General features: G+C 45.2%; 1 protein-coding gene across 2 annotated transcripts in view; it reads right to left on the bottom strand.

Moving 5' to 3' along the window:
- Nucleotides 1-7,744: 7,744 nt before the first annotated feature.
- Nucleotides 7,745-18,902, bottom strand: part of Fhl2 (four and a half LIM domains 2) — a 73,252-nt gene continuing 62,094 nt past the window's right edge. For both annotated transcript variants that reach the window (XM_051152690.1, XM_051152691.1), the window contains exons 4-6: nt 14,697-14,866; nt 11,044-11,230; nt 7,745-7,911 (exon numbers count right to left, since the gene is read on the bottom strand). In XM_051152690.1, the coding sequence (XP_051008647.1) occupies nt 7,760-7,911; nt 11,044-11,230; nt 14,697-14,866 (509 nt within the window). In that variant the 3' untranslated portion in view covers nt 7,745-7,759. The remainder of the gene's footprint in view (nt 7,912-11,043; nt 11,231-14,696; nt 14,867-18,902) is intronic.

Genomic DNA, 18,902 nt, shown 5'->3' with positions numbered 1-18,902 from the left:
AATTTGTATATAACTTACAGAGTAGGTTGGTAATAACAGCTGAACTGTAACACTGTTGCTTCAAATTGAAGTTTATGCTATGAACATTCAGCATCTACGCTCACATAACAGCATATTACTGAGCTGTTTTGAGTTTGCGAGGTGGCAAAGCATTGACCCATGCACTGTACACTATGTACTCTGTGCCACGGAGCACTGTGCCTCCTAAAGGGATCATGGAACTGGCCTCCTCCATGTGATGAAGCATCCTGAGCGCTGGGAATCTGGAGCAGTGGCATTGGGAGTCTTGTTCTGAGTCTGTGTTTCAGTTCAGGTTAGAAGGATGCAGTGAGAGTGGTGAACAGCTCTACGGGTAAGTTTGCTCACTAACATAGGCTTAGTACTGTTGCTTTTGGTTCTGTGTCCCAATGAGGCCAGCTATTCGTCTTACTGGGTCGGGCAAGTGGATGGCATTTGAGGCAGTGGGTAGCTTGTAAGGTGCACGAGGCATCACATCTACCATCTGCAAGTCAGCCTTGTTCTTTTTTCCTTCTCTGTATATTCTACTCTCTTTCCCGTTCTCCTTCCTCTTCTCTAGGTCTAAGCTTCAGACTTAGATTTGCAAGTTGTAGTGTGTGGGTGACCATACTCCATTCACTAACGGGTAAAGATAGTCTGACCCTAATCCTCTTACTTTGGAGGGATCATAGATCACTGTGTGGATCCTACAGTCGGGAACCCTGCAGCACCAGGGCACTAAATGGCTTCCCAAAGACTGTTACAGCAGCATATTTTCCAGAGTAGCCTTACTAGTCTAGACAGCTGCCAGACACTTGGAAGAGTGGCTCACCACTACCATAAGACTGTATTCACTGGTATTAAAATTCTTTAGAACTGAAGTTTTTATTTGAAATTCTGCTTTGATTGACTTAAGTTTGAGAGACAGTTCTAAAACTGATGTAGAGACCCATTCAACAGCAGTGACCTTTTAAAAACTTACATTAAGTAAAACTGCCAGTAGATTCAATCATCCCTGATTGGAAGCGCTTCCTCTATACTTACTACTGTGGAATTTGAGCATTGTTGAGAGGCTTCTAATAGGTCAACATGTTTTTAAGTGTGCTTTTATTAAATGCTTCTGTAAGTTTTGTAATTCAGTATAGAAAAGGTTGACCTTGTAATGTATGTTTTTTTTTGTATGTCTAGTCTTTTAAGTAGCCTTGTCCTTATTTAAATAAACTGAGTAAAATTATCTTGAGTAGGTCTATCACTTGTGAAACAAAGGGAAAAGATATTCCTGTGGCTCATGTGACTGAAGAAACTGATGTGTGGCATAATCTTATTTACATTAAAACAGCCCAGCTAGGTCCCCTGTTGTGAGCAAGAGGGCAGTTAGTGATGTCATGTTTAAGACATCTTGCTTGGAGCCAGGCAGTGGTGGCACACATCTTTAATTTCAGCACTTGGAAGGCAGAGCCAGGTTGATCTCGAATTTGAGGCCAGCCTGATCTACAGAGTGAGTTCCAGGACAGCCACGGCTACACAGAGAAACCTTGTCTCAAAGGGGGGGGGGGGGGCGCGGGAGGAAAAGGGAGAGAGGAGAGAGAGAAAAGACCTTTCTGGGTAGGGAGGGAGACAGACAGACGACCTCGCGGCAGGGTGGGAGCTTTTCTGAGCCAAATTCCACCGCAGTCCTCTTGTACCTCTGAGTACTGAACACAGCTGAGCTTAAACGACTGATTGCTTAGCTGGGGGGGGTCTTAATTTGAAGACTGAAGTTTTAAATGAAGTAACTTGGAAAATGCTATGGTAATTTTCTATTTCGAACCAAGAAAAGAAAAAAAGCAAAGACAAAACTCTTCTTGCATTTGGTGTTTTTACTGGTGTGTTTTATGAACTGAAATGCCTTTAGTATTTTTCAGTTGCTTAAAATCTTAGTTGATTTTCTTATTGTGAAATAAAGATGTGAGTTCCTATGTACTTTTAACTGCCTCGTGTTCTTTATCTTAGGGTTGAGCAGGGTGATTCAGTTCCTAATTCCATGGAAAAGGCAGACCAGTGAGTGTGAAGTAATGTGATTGGAATGACAGGATGTAAACCAATCATTTATTCCATAATCTATGAATAGATGCACACAAACTTATTTTCTGCTTTGGGTTATGTCTTAGGTACTTTTCTATGGTGACTGATAAGACACCATACCCAGAGCAAGTTAGAGAAGAAAGTTTATTTTGTGCTTAACATTTGAGGGCATCAAAATCCATGACAGAGTAGAGGTGGCAGATGCCAGGTAGCACGTGGGGAAACTGAGTGCTCACATCCTAAAGCATAAGCAAGAGGCAGAAAGAGTACCCTGGGAGACCTCAAAGCTCGGCCCCAGTGTGACACACCTCCTGAAACAAGGCCATGCCACCTAATGCTACCCAAAACAGTTCCACCATCTGGGGACCAAGCATTCAAATAACGTGAACCTACAGTTCACCCTCTTTCAAATTATCACATTCAACTCCCTAATCCTCATAAGCTCATGACCATATATATATCATAATGCAAAATGCAGTTAGTCCAATGTCAGAAGTCCTCTGAACAGTCTCAGCACAGTTTAAAAGTCCAAAGTCCAGCTGGGCAAGGTGGCTCATGCCTTTAATCCCAGCACTTGGGAGGCAGAGACAGGCAGATCTCTGAGTTCGAGGCCAGCCTGGTTTACAAAGCAAGTCTAGGACAGCCAAGGCTACATAGAGAAACCCTGTCTCAAAAAAAAAAAAAAAAAAACAAAAAGTCCAAAGTCCAACTCTCTTAGACTCAAGGCAGTCTCCTAATTGTAGCCCTTATAAAGTAAAAGAGCAAATTACAGTGCCACAGGATATACATTACTATTTGAATAGGAGGGAATGGAGGCAGAGAGGAAACACTGAGCCAAAGCCAGACCAAAGGCCAGCAGGGCAAACTCCAAGGTCCTGAAGCTTCATGTGTGGTGTCAAAGGGCCTTGGTGGCTCTGCCTGTCCAGCTTTGCTGCCTGAAGCACACTTCTCTTTCCTGACTGGTTCCATGCTCTGCATGACCTCCAGCATCTTGGGGTCTCTAATGCAGTCCAGGCTTCACTTGGACAGCTTCGGGGCTCTCCTGCCACAGGCCTGGCCTTAGAGGCTCTCCTTACCCATGGCGGAAGACTGTACAACCTCTTTGCTAGTGTATCCTTCACGACTCTGAAGCCAGAACCACACAGCCAACACTGACAAGTTCACCTGCCCGCTTGGAATGGAGTCTAGCCTCACAGAATCACATTTGCGACAGCTTTCTTTTGTTACTGCTTTTTAGGAATAAGCAAATTCCTTAGGTCTTTCCTTTTTACAAGTTGGACTCTCACCTTGGTGGGGTCAGGCCTTTATCTATTTCAGCACAAGCCTTGGCCTTAACATTAAATTTCATGGTATTCTTTTTCTCCTCAAATTATATTTCATTTGCCCCACTAGTCTGCATAAGAGTGAATACTAATAACCATGTGACAGAGTCAATAGCAGGCTGTTTTGAAAGCTCCCATCAAGGAAATTAATCTAGTACTTTTCCATTCAGCCTTGAGAGATTCTTAGGACCAAGGCAGAAAGCAGTCACATTCTGTGCCAACATTTCTCAAGAATGGTCCCTAGCCCACTGACTAGTATTGTTCCCCTCTGAAGCCTTTTGAGTTGGCATCCATAGTCCACATTGCTCTCAGCACTACTGTCTTCCATGGTGCTTCTAGGATGACTCATTAAACCCTGCATACAGCATTCAACTGATTTCTTAGTCCAAAGTCCCAAATTGTCTGCATGCTCCCAAAAAAACAACATGGTCAGGCCTGTCACAGCAAAAGCCCCCTTTCTGGTACCAGCCTCATATTATTGAGGGTTCGCTAAAGGAACAGAACTAAGGAAATGAGTGTGTGTGTGTGTCAGGCGGGGGGGGGGGGGGGGGGGCGGTGATTGGCTTGGCTTATAGGCTATGGTCCGAGTAGTCCAACATGGATATCTCCTGAGGGAAAGGTCAATGGTTCTGTAGTTGTTCAGTCCATGAGACCCGATGTCTCGGTGATCCTATTCTGGTTCTGGATTTCCAGGGAAGTCCTAGAGAACTGCCAGTCCTCTGTCTTCTGAAAATACATACTCTAACACCAGTGAAGGACAGTTGCAGGAGTCAAATGAATGTAATGGATATATACAGACTATTCCATCCAAAAGATACAAAATATACACTCTGATCTCAGCAGCCCAAGGAGCCTTCTCTAAAATAGACCACAATCTAGACCAGAAGCCAAGTGTTACCAAAATACAAAATAATTGAAATCATTTCCTGTATTTTATCAGATCATGGTATAATAAAACTAGAAATCAGTAGTAAGAAAAATTAGAGAAACTACACAGACACATGAAGGATGGGCAAATTGCTGTTTTTCTCAAGGATTTTAAAAATTATTTTTACATTTTAATATAAAAGCTTATTTTAAAATACAATTTTTAATTAATTTATTCTTTGACAATTTAATACATGTATGTAGTGCATCCTGATTATGCTTACCCCGCACCATCTTCTCTTATCCTATAACTAAGTGCCACTCTCACCATTCACTAGAGAAGTCTCTTTTCACAGCAAATCATGGAGAATGCAAATCCTTTCAAGATGCTGAGAATAAGTAACTGTTGAGGGCTCCACCCTAACTGGAGCATCTATAACAACCTATTGGAGCTTGGTCTGGTGCTGTGTATTTTGATGCTAATTACCAGCTCCCAAGATCTAACCAAGCACATTCTCATGCACCCCAAGTATTGTTGTATAATCTTGCCTAAGAAATTATTCCTGATTGGCTGATAAAAAGACCTGAACCTAGCTAGGCAGGGCAGAATGGGGTAGGTGTGGCCAAAGTTCTTGGGATTTGAGGGAGAAGGATCTTGGGAGGAAGAAGGACAGGCCCCGGAGGAGGAGACAGAACCACAGCAATGGGTTAGGTGGAGAGAGCACGTGGCCTGATGGGCGTGGTTGGAGGAAATGGAGATCATTAGCAAGTACTTATGGATTATAGATGGGAGGTAGCCAGGCTGGGAGATAATGGATTTGAGGGATTAATATCTGCCCTGCCCAGGTGAACCAAGGCTATTCTAAAATATACCTGGTGTCTTTGTCTTTTATTGATTGATAGCAGGTTAGAAAATACCACCATAAAAACTTTAAGACTAATAATAAATATTTTTAGGTCATACTTTTGAATTAGCAGCATGAAACATCTTCTGTTTATGACATGGCTGTTGCAAGCATGGGCAATATATTCTTCAGTGTCCACATGGATTCACTGCCAACTCTTATCAAGCCTTTAAAGATGAGTGTGCACCAAGGCTCTTCAAATAGTTCCATAACATAGGAGGAATGGAACACCGCCAAACTCATATTATGAAGCCAGTATTACTCAGATAAGGTTGAAAACACACACACACACACACACACACACACACACACACACACACACACACACGGTGTGTGATTTATTTGTTTGTTTACAGTTCCAGAAGAGTAAGAGTCCATCATGGTGGCATACATAGTAGCAGGGCCAACAACCTGAAAGATCGAATCTATATCCACACACAGGAAGCAGAGAATGAATTGGAAGTTGGATGAGACTGTAAAACCTCAAAAATCTACCCGCAGTGACATATTCCTCCAGGAAGGCTCTACCTCTTAAAGGCTGCATAACCTCCCCAGACTTCGCCATCCACTGGGGAGCAAGTGTTCAAAGGCTTGAGATTTCGGGGAACATCTCATTCAAACCACCAAACCCACATCACATGCTGCTAAACATCACGCAGACTAAAAAAAAAATCTGACCTGAGAAGCCAGTGGGGACATCATAAGCACCAAAGGAGACCCTGCTATTGTTTTGCTAAATGCACTTTGTATCAAATTGCCTTCCCAATACTTGTTTATACCCACGGATAGGTGCTTCTCTCAGCCGTGGGTGGAGATGCTTTCTTTGCAGTGGGTGATGAATAAGTGCCTGTGTGCTCAGCCTGAGTGGGTTAGGTTAGCTGTATCACTCCATCCAAGGGAACACTGCAGGAAAGATGGTGGGATGTAAGAGTCAGAGGACAGGGAGGCCTGATGCAAAATGCTGCTGTCTGGAGATGGCATGGCGATGTTACTCATGAAATCAGCAGTCCTGGTTATCAGTGCAGGATGGGGTCCCACAGAAACCCATCGTGTACGAATGAGGGGTTTATAAGGCCCCACCCCTCGTTTAGGAGCTATTGTAATTGATGATTGTTGAGAGGGAGGAGTAACTTTCTTCCGTTGGCATATTGTCCACGCTTGAGGAAATAACCCCACCAGTGCTCATGCAAGCAACCCTAATAAAACTAGGTGGGTTACAGCATGAAGGACTTGTTGAGGTTCAGCAGGAATGGGAAGGGGACTAGAGGAGGAAATGGTGAGTGAAAAATGACTCCTATGCATCATATACATGTTTCATATTATAAAAAACAAAAATAAATATTATAAAAAAATAAATAAACTGATTTTACATTTGTATACCAAACAGAGGTATTTTCTTATGCACAGCTTACCTCTTTATCAGAATGCCTTCTTTTAGTGACTAAAAGGAAGAGATATTGCCATGCTCCCATCCTGAAGAGAAATTAATGCATTGTCAGGCACACAAATTGGGCTCACAGTATCCTCGTTTAGCCAGTAAGCAAGAGTCTTCTACAGACTGCTGCCATGGTCTGGGTTCTCTGTGTGCCGGTGCACTGTTTTCTGCTTTAGTGACACCTGACCATGAGTGGGATACAATAGACCATCTCGTAATCCCTGCCCTGAAGCTGAAGCAGGGCTGGTGCAGAGTGAGGTTCCAACACCTCCTACACACACACACACACACACACACACACACACGACAACTTCAGTGTCTCACTGTGCTTTCCCTTGTGATGAGCCGACGGTGGTAAGGAAACTAGGTTCTGTCTCTTGCCTATGTTGCTTCTGTCTTCACTTGATGATCGAGAAGGCAGTCAGTTGCTTACACAGATCTATATACCAAGTGACTCAAAATCGGGGCTCTCTGTCATTAGCCTCATAGTGTTGCCACCATTCATATTATGGAACGTAGATTTACAGATCAAATGAAGAATAGTTGTGTTCCAGGAGAAGGAGAGCTTGTGGAGGAGGAAAGTTAGTGCCAGGAAGCATGGCGCTACCAGAGGGCTTTCTGGAAACAAGGTGTGGTGCATGTAATGGCCACCGCCCCAGCCCCACCTACCCTGACCAACAGAACCTACTTCAGGCAGTGCTCACTGCCGCTCAAAAGATTATCTAAAGTAAGACTCTGACATTTAACCAGTTCCCACATGGTGCTTGGCAAAAGGTTTTATTCTGAATAACTTTATTCTAAGTCACATAAATCTTAACTCTAGCTTTTACACAAAAAGGAAGTTACAAAGCTGCACGTCCAGCTCTCCCTTGAAAACGCATTCAAGTTCATAACAAATGTTAATTGCACTTAACAATTAAATAGGCTGTGAAAGAAGGCAGTCGATACTTTTTCATTTAATCTGCCTTGCATTGCTACAAAACTTGAAGCCATCTTCCCATCCAGGATTTATTTACAGATGGGTTTTCTCCCCCTGGGACTGAAGTAGTACAGAGAACTAAAGGGTTTCAAACAAACATGAAGCCAGGGAGGGCAGCAAGAAGCCTCCTGGTGGCTGGTGGGAAAACACCGGGACCTCTGCGCCATGTGCTGTGGCTCCTGGGCTGCCTTCAGATGTCCTTCCCACAGTCAGGACAGAGGATGTCATCTCTCTCTGTAAGGAAGCCTCGCCCTACCAGGGACAGGGAGCATTTCTTGCAGTTAAAGCAGTCGTTGTGCCATTGACGTTCCTCGAAAGAGATGTACTTTGTGCCACCGAGACCTGTGCGCAAAAGAAAAAACACAGGATGAGCTGTCACCAGGTGACCAACTGCAGCAAAGCTGAGAAAGAAATTACAGTTGGATCTGCTTCAGCTTGGGCTCACTGTAGGACATACGCACAGTGAGCTCCAGATAAGCAACTGAGAGCAGAGAATTTACACATAACCAACAACCCTCCTCAACCTCAAGGAACTCAGGGTCATCAGAAGAACAGACACAAGGGTATGATAACACCATGACCAAGTGCCAGTTTAGTCAGGGAGTGTAGCTCAGCGGTAGAACAATCCTGGCTCCCATCCCCGGCACTGTAGGAAGAAATGTGCCTGCTGTTTCCTTGATTATTATCTGTGTTCTCCCCACAAGAAAAGGGGGCAGATTCCCTGTGCCTTTGCTGAGCGCTATAACAAAGGGAGTGGATGTAGGGAGGCTGAAGAGAAGGGCTAAGAAAGGACCAGCCTTCACAGGGGTGACCCTGGGACCAGCTGCAGAAGCGGGAGCTGGGGATGAGAGGAAGGGCTCAGTGTGTTGAGGTACTGTGCAGCGAAGGAAGGCAGAATCACAGGCCAGAGCTGCCCCTGAACTTGCTAAGGACTGAGCAAACCCACAGTTCAACTTTTCATAGCCCTGGAGGCAGGGCCAGGATCGGGCGTGCCACGGAAGCAGTTGAGCATTGAGCAACGGCCTGGGCTCCAGGGCTGATAAACAAGAAAACTAACTCGCTTCCATCCTTCTTCTGACTCATGTTTGACTAGTCCCAACATGATGTTTAAGTTATGCAGAGTGCTGATTGCATAATCAACAACATGTGCTCTGTATGGCCACTGGACATCCTGACAAAGAAGAATGGAATGCATGGACTTAAGTCAACATTACCATCTGTTCTGGTTAAGTTTAGAGGATGAATTTCAGTCACCAAAAGTTCGGTGTGATAAACCATACTGTAACAAAGTAGCTACACCTACAGCATTCTACTGCTATCAAGTTGTCAGACTTATAAAGACTAACTCAACAGTTAGGTCCTATTGTAGCAAGCCCTTCCACATTGGGAAATGTCTAACTCTGCCTGTTTGGCAAGCCATGCTAAGGCTAGGTCTTAGCGTGCATCTCTGTGAAGTACTTGTGCCCTTCCAAAGGCCACTTCTGTTCCTGATGGAGGACACACCAGCAAAGCTCAGGCAGCCTTCTTTCCCTAAATAGCTTGTAGCAACAACAAAAGAGGGTGGTGGTGGTGGAATTCCTGAAGTTGAAAATGTAACTCAATAGCAGAGTGCTTGTATGTGTGATGTCCTGGATTCAATCCACAGAACCACAAGGAAAAAGCAGCAACATATAAATTGCCTTTCCTACTTCTAGAACCAGAGCCTTGCACTGGCTCTAGGCGGAACCCAATTTGGGCTTCAGGACTGCCATTGTAATTTTCTATACCTCTGAGTTACCTAGGAAGCTCTGGAAAGTTCCTAGAGCTGCTAAAAGCTTGATAAATGGTAGTGTCTCTTCATAGCACATGGATCTGAGTGAGCTGTAAACCCAAGATGCCTTTTAACTATTTTTGAGATTTTTATCTTAATTTTTATGTGTTTACCTAAATATACATCTGGGCATCATGGTGTGCAAATGGCCAGAAGAGGGTGTTGGATCCCTGGAACTGAAGTTACAGTGTTTACCACCATATGGGTGCTGGGACTTGAACCCAGGTTCTCTGGAAAAGCATCTTAACCACTGAGTCACCCTCCAGCTTCCCTCCAAGAGGCTTTTAAGACACCCTGGCATCTTTGCCATTCCATACTTCTCACACCCTTGTTAGGTTCTACAGCAGAGAGCTGGGGCAAAGAGGAGCCCTGGTGGAGGGGAGCGAGTGTGTGAAGAAAGGCATGGCAGCACCATGGAGGGCAGGAGTCACAGACTGAGCGCCTCTTTTGAGGCTCTATTTTTGCCCTGAAGTGCCAGCATATGCAATAAGCGGTAGAAACAGGAGCCAAAGAGAACAAAGGGAAGACTCCTAAAGGAGATATATGCATTTTATATGCAATAAATATATGCAGCATGTATATGTTAACTTAACTTATATGTATATTCAATCCTTATTTTTATGTTGCTTATATCCTATAATGTCCCTAACAACACTGAATTAGCACATACTGAACTACGGCTTTAAGAAAGACAGAGTAGGTTTTTAAAATCCTTTGTCCAATTTCAAATGACTAACTCAAAGATGTTATTTTATGTGTGCTTCTCTTTGAATTTGAGACACTGTAATATAACTTAGAATCGTTGACATTAAAACTGGGCAAAAAAACTAGAATGCTCAAATAAACCTTCTCTGATGTACTTCCTCTGTTGGGACACGCTGTCTTCCTACACTTAGGGGTGCTACATGAAAATGCCCTTCCCCCGAGTCACAAAAATGTGAAAACAAAAACCAACCCCATGTCATTGGATGAATCTTCTAAATCACATTTATTTAAAGGAGCTGGAGGCCAGGTAGTAGTGGTGCACTCCTTTAATCCCAGCATATATGAGGCAAGGGGATCTCTGTGAGTTCATGTCCAGCCTGGTCTACAGAATGAGTCCCAGGACAGCGAGGGCTATACAGAGAAACCCTTTTTGAAGAAAAAAAAAAAAAAAAAAAAAAAAAAAAACCAAAACAATAACAATGAAAAAAACAAAACAAAACAAAACAAAAAACAATAACAATGGAAAAAAAAAACCCCAAAACAAAACAACAACAACAACAACAAAGCAGGAAAAGGAAGGGAGCTGGAACACAAAGGTATAGCTTCATGGGCTCTCATGTTGTCAAACTCTTTGAGGATTGTGCTCTGAATAAACTACTTAGAATGTGCCCCCATCCAGTTGTCTTTGATTATAAGAGTCTCCCTAAGTTGACATGGACACTTCAAATACCAGGTCTGCTGTGGAGGCTGAAATGCACCATTCATTTTCCTTGTGTGACTACAACAGACTCATAGACCCAAGCAGAAACACTCAACAACAGGCCAATGGTTCTCCATGACTAGGCTTATGGGGAAAAATCATCAGTCACCAGCTGACACTCATGCTAACATTCTAGACTTTCATGTTGCTCTAGGAAGCAGACAGCCTATGCCCTGGCAGTGGCCTTTCCAGGACTCACCGCTGATGGGATTGGTGCACCCAGCACACTTCTTGGCATACAGGTCACAGAAGCAGGTCAGGCAGTATGGAAACTCATCCCGTGCCGTGAATCGTTGCCCAGATAGCTGCTTCTTGCAGGCTGTGCACACAAAGCACTCCTTGTGCCAAGGCTGCTCCCGGTAAGTAACACCTCCTGTGGTGATAGGCTGGGGGGAGACAAGTGGAAGAGTTAGAGCTCATGCATTCCTGGAAGACATCTGTCACCCCTGTTGCCAGTCGATGATGTGAGACAACCCCAGCCCCCACAAATGTCCAGCTTGTTAAAGTGGTAAAGAAGCCTCATACCTCAGGCACCTTGTACCTACCATCCATACCACCCTTGTAGCTTTCTGGCTTTCTCCCTGCTGATGCTGGGTCTTTAGGTGTCACAGGAGCGCAGGGGAACGGAAGGCATGGGTGCTATGGGGAACTGTCCCAAATAGGAAAGTGGTGACCAGAAACAACTCTGAGGGTATTGTAACCCTGTAGCTGAGACAAGACATGGCTAAGAGACCTCAGCATTTCAGGTCTATCTACAGAGGCGGAGTGACAAAGAGAGGGACACATCTCTGTGGAAGCCTTCTTTCAGATCCTGGCAAGTGGTGATGCTCCAGCTCTAATCTCATGCTCAGCCTGTGTAGTAGTAACTAGAGGTGCAGGAAGGGAGAGGCTTAAAGACACCTGAAATGGGCATCTGCTGGTGTGGCCTGAAGGGAGCAGCATTGTGGGAGCTGTTATCCTCAGCCTGTCTTACAGTCAGAGAAGGTTCATGAAGAAGCTACAAGGTGATAAACAGCTTGCCATACCTCAGCTGCGTCCTGTAACCTCCAAATACTGCTTCTCGTGTGAATTTAACTAATGGCAAGTCTAAATAGGTCTCAGATCAGCATGCAGTCACAACAGAAGATGAAATGAACATACTCCAGGCCACACCTTAGTGCTTTTTTTTTTTTTTTTTTACTTTTTGAACAGTAAGGTAGCATTTAGCAATTTCTGAGGTCCTTGTATGGAGCTTGTGCAGCATGCTACTGATGAAGTTACCAAGACCTAGGCATTGCCCAAGAATTAAGTCAGAGCTGGTAGGAAACAGAATCAGTACTCACTTCTGCCCTGCCCTCTTGCCATTAAACCATACTGTGGTGGAAGCTTTGGTTTAATAATTCAATTTTGTAAAAATGTTTTTTTGTTTTAATCCCAAGTGTGGGATATGGGGCTGCTTTTAGGTTGTCCACAGCTGGTAACTATGATTGCCTCTTACGGGCTCAGAGAGGGGCATGATCTTGGCCAGCTGCAGATAGTTTAATTCTGAAGCCTCAGATGGTATAAATGCCAGGGCCAAGAGAGGAAAAGCAGTCTGAGGAGGAAGAAGACAGCTGCTGGTTCATCCTATCTCTGTGCTTGCTGTTTGCTGGTTTGCTGGTTAGCCGGACTGCTAAGATTGAAATTGCCCTCAAGGAACTAAGTCTAAAGAAGTCTAAATCTCCTTTTTTGCCTAACCTTCTTTCTATCCTACCTACTATTGGGGGATTGGAAAGGAGGTAGAGGTATAAGAAACCCAAATAAAATAGAGTAAAAAAGTAGGTGCTACATCCGGGTATGGTGGCACACGCCTTTAATCCCAGCACTTGGGAGGCAGAGGCAGGTGGGTTGCTGTGAGTTCAAGGCCAGCCTGGTCCACAAAAGTGAGTTCAGGACATCCAAGGCCACACAGAGAAACCCTATCTCGAAAAAACCTAAATAAATAAATAAATATAACCAAAAACAAAAACAAAACAAAACAAAAAAATAGGTGCTACACCACACATCAGAAATCATTTGCCTGTCACTCCCCAGCCCCAGGAAAAGAATTTATGGAAAATATTCTGGGTCTACATGTGATGTAATGTTTACTTTGCTTAGAGTTCCTCCTTGCTCCTCCCTCTATGTTCTGGATTCAATACCCTCCACCCCCTCACACTTCCCACTGTCTCCTCCACCCTGCACTCCCCACCCCCTCCACTGCCTCCCCTCCCTCTAAGCCTTCTACCTCTTCTCAGCCCATTTATTCACCCCTCCCACTGCTCCACCTCTCTTCATACCTTCCACTCTTTCCCACTCCCTCCACATCTCCTCACATCATCCACCCCTCTCCACAGCACATCAGCAGGTTCAGCTGCCCTTCAGCCTAAGCAGAGCTTTCTTGGAGAGTTCTTTCCAAAACACCCAAAGCCTTCACGCCATCTCAGCTTACATGGTTCCTTTTGTTGTCTACTCTATGAACACTCTGTTCTGTCTCACAGCACATGCATCTAGTCACCTGCTGCCTGAAGAGCCATCTCCACCTAGATTAAAACCCAGCCATTGAATGTCTTGATTGCCCTCAGATCCCAATGAGGGATGTGCCTAGCTTGAAAGCACTGAGTACATTTAGGGAGCACACATGCAAAGGCATGCACCTATTGGGCAGTGCCACCTGCACTTTTGTAACTAAAAGGACCACACAGATGGGCCGTTGACTGGAGGGAATAACTTAAAGGAGCCACAGGAAATGTCATCATGGTTTTACAATGTGGAGTTTGTAGGGGTGCCTACAGGTTTGTAGGCCTGACAGTGGGGCTTATCTCAAGGTCAATGACCTCTAAACAGTACTCATGTTTTTGCTGTGCATGTATACAAATGTATAGATTCTATGGCCATTAAACATACAGGAGTAAACGAGGCATTCATGATGTGCTACCTGCCTGGCTTACAGAGTTCATGATGGGTGAACCGCAAGTGAGATCCCCTGCCACATCAAGATGAGCTTTACTGAAAGGGACCAAACTGTTCCCAAGCCAGAAGAAGGAGCTGCACAGCACAAAGATACCATGGAAGAAACAAGAACTTAGCATGCAGGAGGAAGTTCAGCAAAGAGCAACCATAAATGTGGTGGGGAACAGTGGAGCATGGAAGCAAGAAGAGGGGAGGGCACATATGAGCAGGGCAATGAGAGAGGGAGGGAGGGAGGGAGGAAGGGAGGGAGGGAGGAGGCACAGGTGAGTAGGAAAATGAGGGAGGGGAAAGGCTTAACTTAACAGGCTCAGGTAAGTCCTAATGGCATTGAGGCCCCGGAAATGCCACTATCCATGGAGCTGTGTGCAGGAGAGAGTGGCAGACCTCTTTTGTGGTTCTTTTTGTTTGTTTGTTTGTTTGTTTTTTGAGACAGGGTTTCTCTGTGTATCCCTGGCTGCCCTGGACTCACTTTGTAGACCAGGCTGGCCTCGAACTCACAGTGATCCACCTGCCTCTGCCTCCCAAGTGCTGGGATTAAAGGCTTGCGCCACTACCGCCTGGCTCTCTTTTGTGGTTCTTGTTTATTCTAGATCTACTTAACAGAGACAGATTAAGGTAGGGAGTTTCCCTTCCCTCCACAATCAGGTCATAAACATTTGAAAATGTTCCTAAAGGGACAATTATTTTTCTCAGAGCTCATCTCTTTGGGGAAATAAAAAGGCCAAATCACAGACCAAAAAGATGTGCATCTCATGCTCAGATGCCCATGAGAACAAACATGTGAGTCAGGAACAGCCAAGCACTCATAGCACATCTGTGTGACCGCAGCCGGGCTGAGAGTGGGAGCTGGGAAGGGCGCGAGGCCCTGGAGGACCCCAGCACCTTTTTGCACTGCACGCACTGCAGGGCATACTGCTTCTCATAGCAGGGCACGCAGAAGTTCTGGTTGTCCTTAGGTATGAAGCTCTTGGTTCCGATGGGCTGCTGGCAGCGCTGGCAGGTGAAGCAGGTCTCATGCCAGCTGCTGCCCTTATACTCCATCTTGCGGGTACCTGTGGTCAGAAGCAGGAGAAATCAATCACCCAGCTGTCATTTGGCTGGCTTGGAGTCCCAGTGCACCCAGTGCCTGTTACTCGCCTGATGGGGTGAGTCTCTCTGCTCTCAAAGGCTCACCTCTAACTCGACATGGTTACTATTTTGCCTCTTGTTTCAATGCTATACATGCACTCCTAGAACAAAAAGTTATGTAGTAGGTATTTGGGGTTTACATTTAATATGGAGGCTGGAAATGTTAAATGAAAATAAAAATGTTAGTGGCTTTCTACCTCATGGAACACAGACAAAATCCAGCAAGATTTAGCTAGTCCTTATGGGGCGGGGTTTAGTAAAGGTCACTACATGTCGACAGCAACAATCTCCCTGTGCTCAGAGTTTGACTTTCATGGCTTCAGTTATCTGTTACCAAACTGAAAATATTTAATGGAAAATCTCAGAAACAAATCATTCATTCATTAAAGAAAGTTGCAGGTGGATCAGGGCCCAGGGGGCCTGCTCAAACTGTTGCACTAACCAAGGACAATACAATAGTAAACATCACCCTACTCTGATCTACCCAATGGACAGGACATTCTCCACAGTTATGTGGAGACCAGGGACTGACTTTGACATGAACTCTGGTGCCCCCTTTTAACCACCTCCCTCTGGTGGGGTGGCCTGATGGCACTCAAAAAAAAAAAAAAAAAAAAAAAAGAATAAGCAGGATACCAAGATGAGACTTGATAGCCTATAACCATATAGTGAGGGAGGAGGTCCCCTTTGGTCATAGACCTAGGGGAGGGGAATAGGGTGAAAGCGGGAGGGAGGGAGGAATGAGAAGATACAAGTGATGGGATAACAATTAAATTGTAATCTGAATAAATTAATAAGATAAAATAAAAAAAGAAAGTTGCACACCATTCTGGATAGTGTGATGAGATATCACATCCCCCACCCAGGTCTACAAGGATAGGTATTGTCCGGTTGCCCACGACATCCATCCTGTACATGCTACCCACCCATGTCAGTGACAAGACCAACTAGCATGGCACCACAGTCCTTGAGGTCGTATAACCTTATTTTACTCAATTGTATTGTGTCGAATTGTGTATTGCACATCACATTTTATCATAAAGTGGAGTAAATGCAGGCTTAGTACTATTGGTGGTGGGTCTCAGAGATCCTTGCTAAGATGGAGGGAACCTCCACATCCTCCTGTTGTACTTCCATTAATCAGCATCCCTCTGGTTGGCAGGGAAGCAGAAGTGACTACAGGCCACCGCCATGGCTCAGCAGGTAAAATGATTTTGCTGTGAGAGCTTGACAACCAGAATCAGATCTCCAGGATCCACTACAGAGGAATAAGCCAAAAGGTACACTGTGGGATGTATGTGCCCCCCTGCCCCCCGATACACACTGTGGGATATGTGTGCCCCCCAGGCCCCCCAACACACACTGTGGAATACGTGTGTCCCCTGGACACACACTATGGAATATGTGTGCCCCCCTGACACACACTGTGGGATATGTGTGCCCCCCTGCCTGACACACACTGTGGAATATATGTGCTCCCCCCGCCAGGCCCAACACACACTGTGGGATATGTGTGCCCCTGACACACACTGTGGGATATTGTGCCCCCCTCATCCCCCCAACACACACAGTGGGATATGTGTGCCCCTCCCCCCTGCCCAACACACACTGTGGAATATGTGTGCTCCCCCTGATACACACTATGGAATATGTGTGCCGCCCCCCCTCACCCGACACACACCATGTGCACACACAGACACAAGGTAATAGTAAATGAAATGAATGTGTGTGGAATAATGATCTGGATCCTCAAGCCCAGTGCAGCAAGGCACTCCTGCAACACCCACTGTGTACATCTGGCTGTGTGAGCCACACTGTGCTGTGAGCTCTAGTCACCACTGCCATTGGACATTTCTATCACTCTTCATCAGTACGTCCTAGAAAACAGAAACTCCTCTACTAACAGCCTTGAACAACAGCAAGCACTCTGCTGAGGGCTGATTTTTTTTTTTGTATCCCCTAACATGTGTGTATATTTATAAAATGAGCGAATTCAGAACTGAAGTTGTGTGCGAGCATCCTTGTATGATGCAGTAGACTGGGAAAGGAGGTCATGGGTAAGGAAAGAGAGTGGGGTGTCTTGTATATGGTACCTTATGGACAGCCCACAGCCAAGTCTGTGGACCAGATCCGCACTACTGTCTGCTTCTCTTTTTATTTTGTTTTGCTTTTTGTTTTTCAAGACAGGGTTTCTCTGTGTACTCTTGGCTGGCCTGGACTTGCTTTGTGGATCAGGCTGGCCTCAAACTCACAGAGATACGTCTACCTCTGCCTCCCAAGTGCTGGGATTAAGGGCGTGCACCACCACATCCGGCACTGTCTGCTTCTTAAATGGGGTTTATTTTGTCCATTTTATGGTATTGAGAATTGTGTGCTAGGAAGGACTCCATACCCAGGGCCCCCAAACAGGGTCTTTGTAGAGCGCTGCCAAGCTCTACCATTTCCTCTCATAGCCTCTGCTCTTTTTCCCACAGCACAGGAGCTGCAGAACAGTTGAGCTTGTGACAGACAATGTGTCATCTTCAACTGAAAAAACAAAACAAGAAACATTTCTGGTTTAAAGAAAAATTATAAGGTGTTGCTATCTAGCTCTGGTTGGCCTTGACCTCACAATCCTCCTGTCTCAGCCTGTAAAGTAGCGTGGGGATTCTCCATACAGTACCACATCTAGATTTTGTGGATTTGATGGGAAATTTTTTCCCCCACTGTGATGATCCTATAAAGGATGTAGAATATGGGCTGAGTGATGGCACATCCATCAGACTTCACCTGAGGCTCCAGGAACAGCTGTGAGTAGCTGGAAGGGTCCAACTACTCCAGCCCCAGCAGAAATCCCCTGAAGAATGCAAGCGGCTGTGAACTAGTCCTTAGCTCTCAGTCACAACAGCAAGGCTTGGGCTGTCCCTTAGCCGGCTGGAAGACTAGTCAGGAGACATCTGTGCTGTGGTGCTAGCGATGCACTGAGAATTGTGACGTGGCTACTAGACAACATTCTTGGGTCACTTCCAAGAACGGAAACTCAGCTTCTAACTTACATAGGCTATGTAAAACATGCAGGACACATGTGTGGGTAACACACAGTGACTTTTAAAGTAGAGGTACACAGTCTGTCCTGGGGTGATAGATCCTGAAGTGAAAATGCCATTAAACAAGCAGAATTCAGGTGAGAACTGGTAGTTTTTAAAAATGTGGTTTTGGGCATCCAGGGGCTGGCTCCTTTACTACCGTGTACACCTCGGTCCCCTACTCTTGTCTCTCAGAGCTGAAGCTGTTAGGAAGGCCACCAATCAAATGATTTCTCACTGAACACACACAGCTACAACTCTCCAGAGGCTGCCTCACTCTTCGTGTGTGCTGAAGTAAATACGTTTTAGTTTCTTGGAACAGGGTCTGGCTTTGTTGCTCTTCCTGCTGGAGAATTCATAATGCAGAGCAGGCTAGTCTAGAACTTCTGCCTCTACCTCATGAGTTCTGGGATTATAAGCATATGTCACCATGTTGGTCTCTGAAGTAAATCTTATAGCAACACTGGGTTAAGGAATTGTACCTGCAGGGAAAGTGCTAGGGAGGCCACAGTGCCATGGCAACAATCTGTAGTTACCATGCGATGCGGCCAGCACGGCTCTATCCCCATCCACACAGACAAGTGAGGAATCAGGAACACAGGGGTGCAAGATCACAGCAGGCGAGTCTCCTCCAACCCTCCTGCCTCCGATGTCAACAAGAAACCTGCTAACCGGAGCCTAGCATTCAGGACAGGCTTACGATGTGTGTGTGTGTATCAGGCTGGGTAAGGAGTGGGACTTAGAGTGAGTCTCTCCCCTGAATCTACTCCACAGAAGCTCCGCCCACTGTTCACCTGGTTCTTTTGTTTCATGCTGTGATTGGTATATAATATTTATATTCATCTAACAGAGTATAATACTGTAAGTGATATCCAGGTGTATCTAAATGAGTAAT

This window comes from Acomys russatus, chromosome 11 (genome assembly GCF_903995435.1).
Source record: "Acomys russatus chromosome 11, mAcoRus1.1, whole genome shotgun sequence".
Taxonomy (NCBI): domain Eukaryota; kingdom Metazoa; phylum Chordata; class Mammalia; order Rodentia; family Muridae; genus Acomys; species Acomys russatus.
This window is presented reverse-complemented; position numbering and strand designations above follow the sequence as displayed.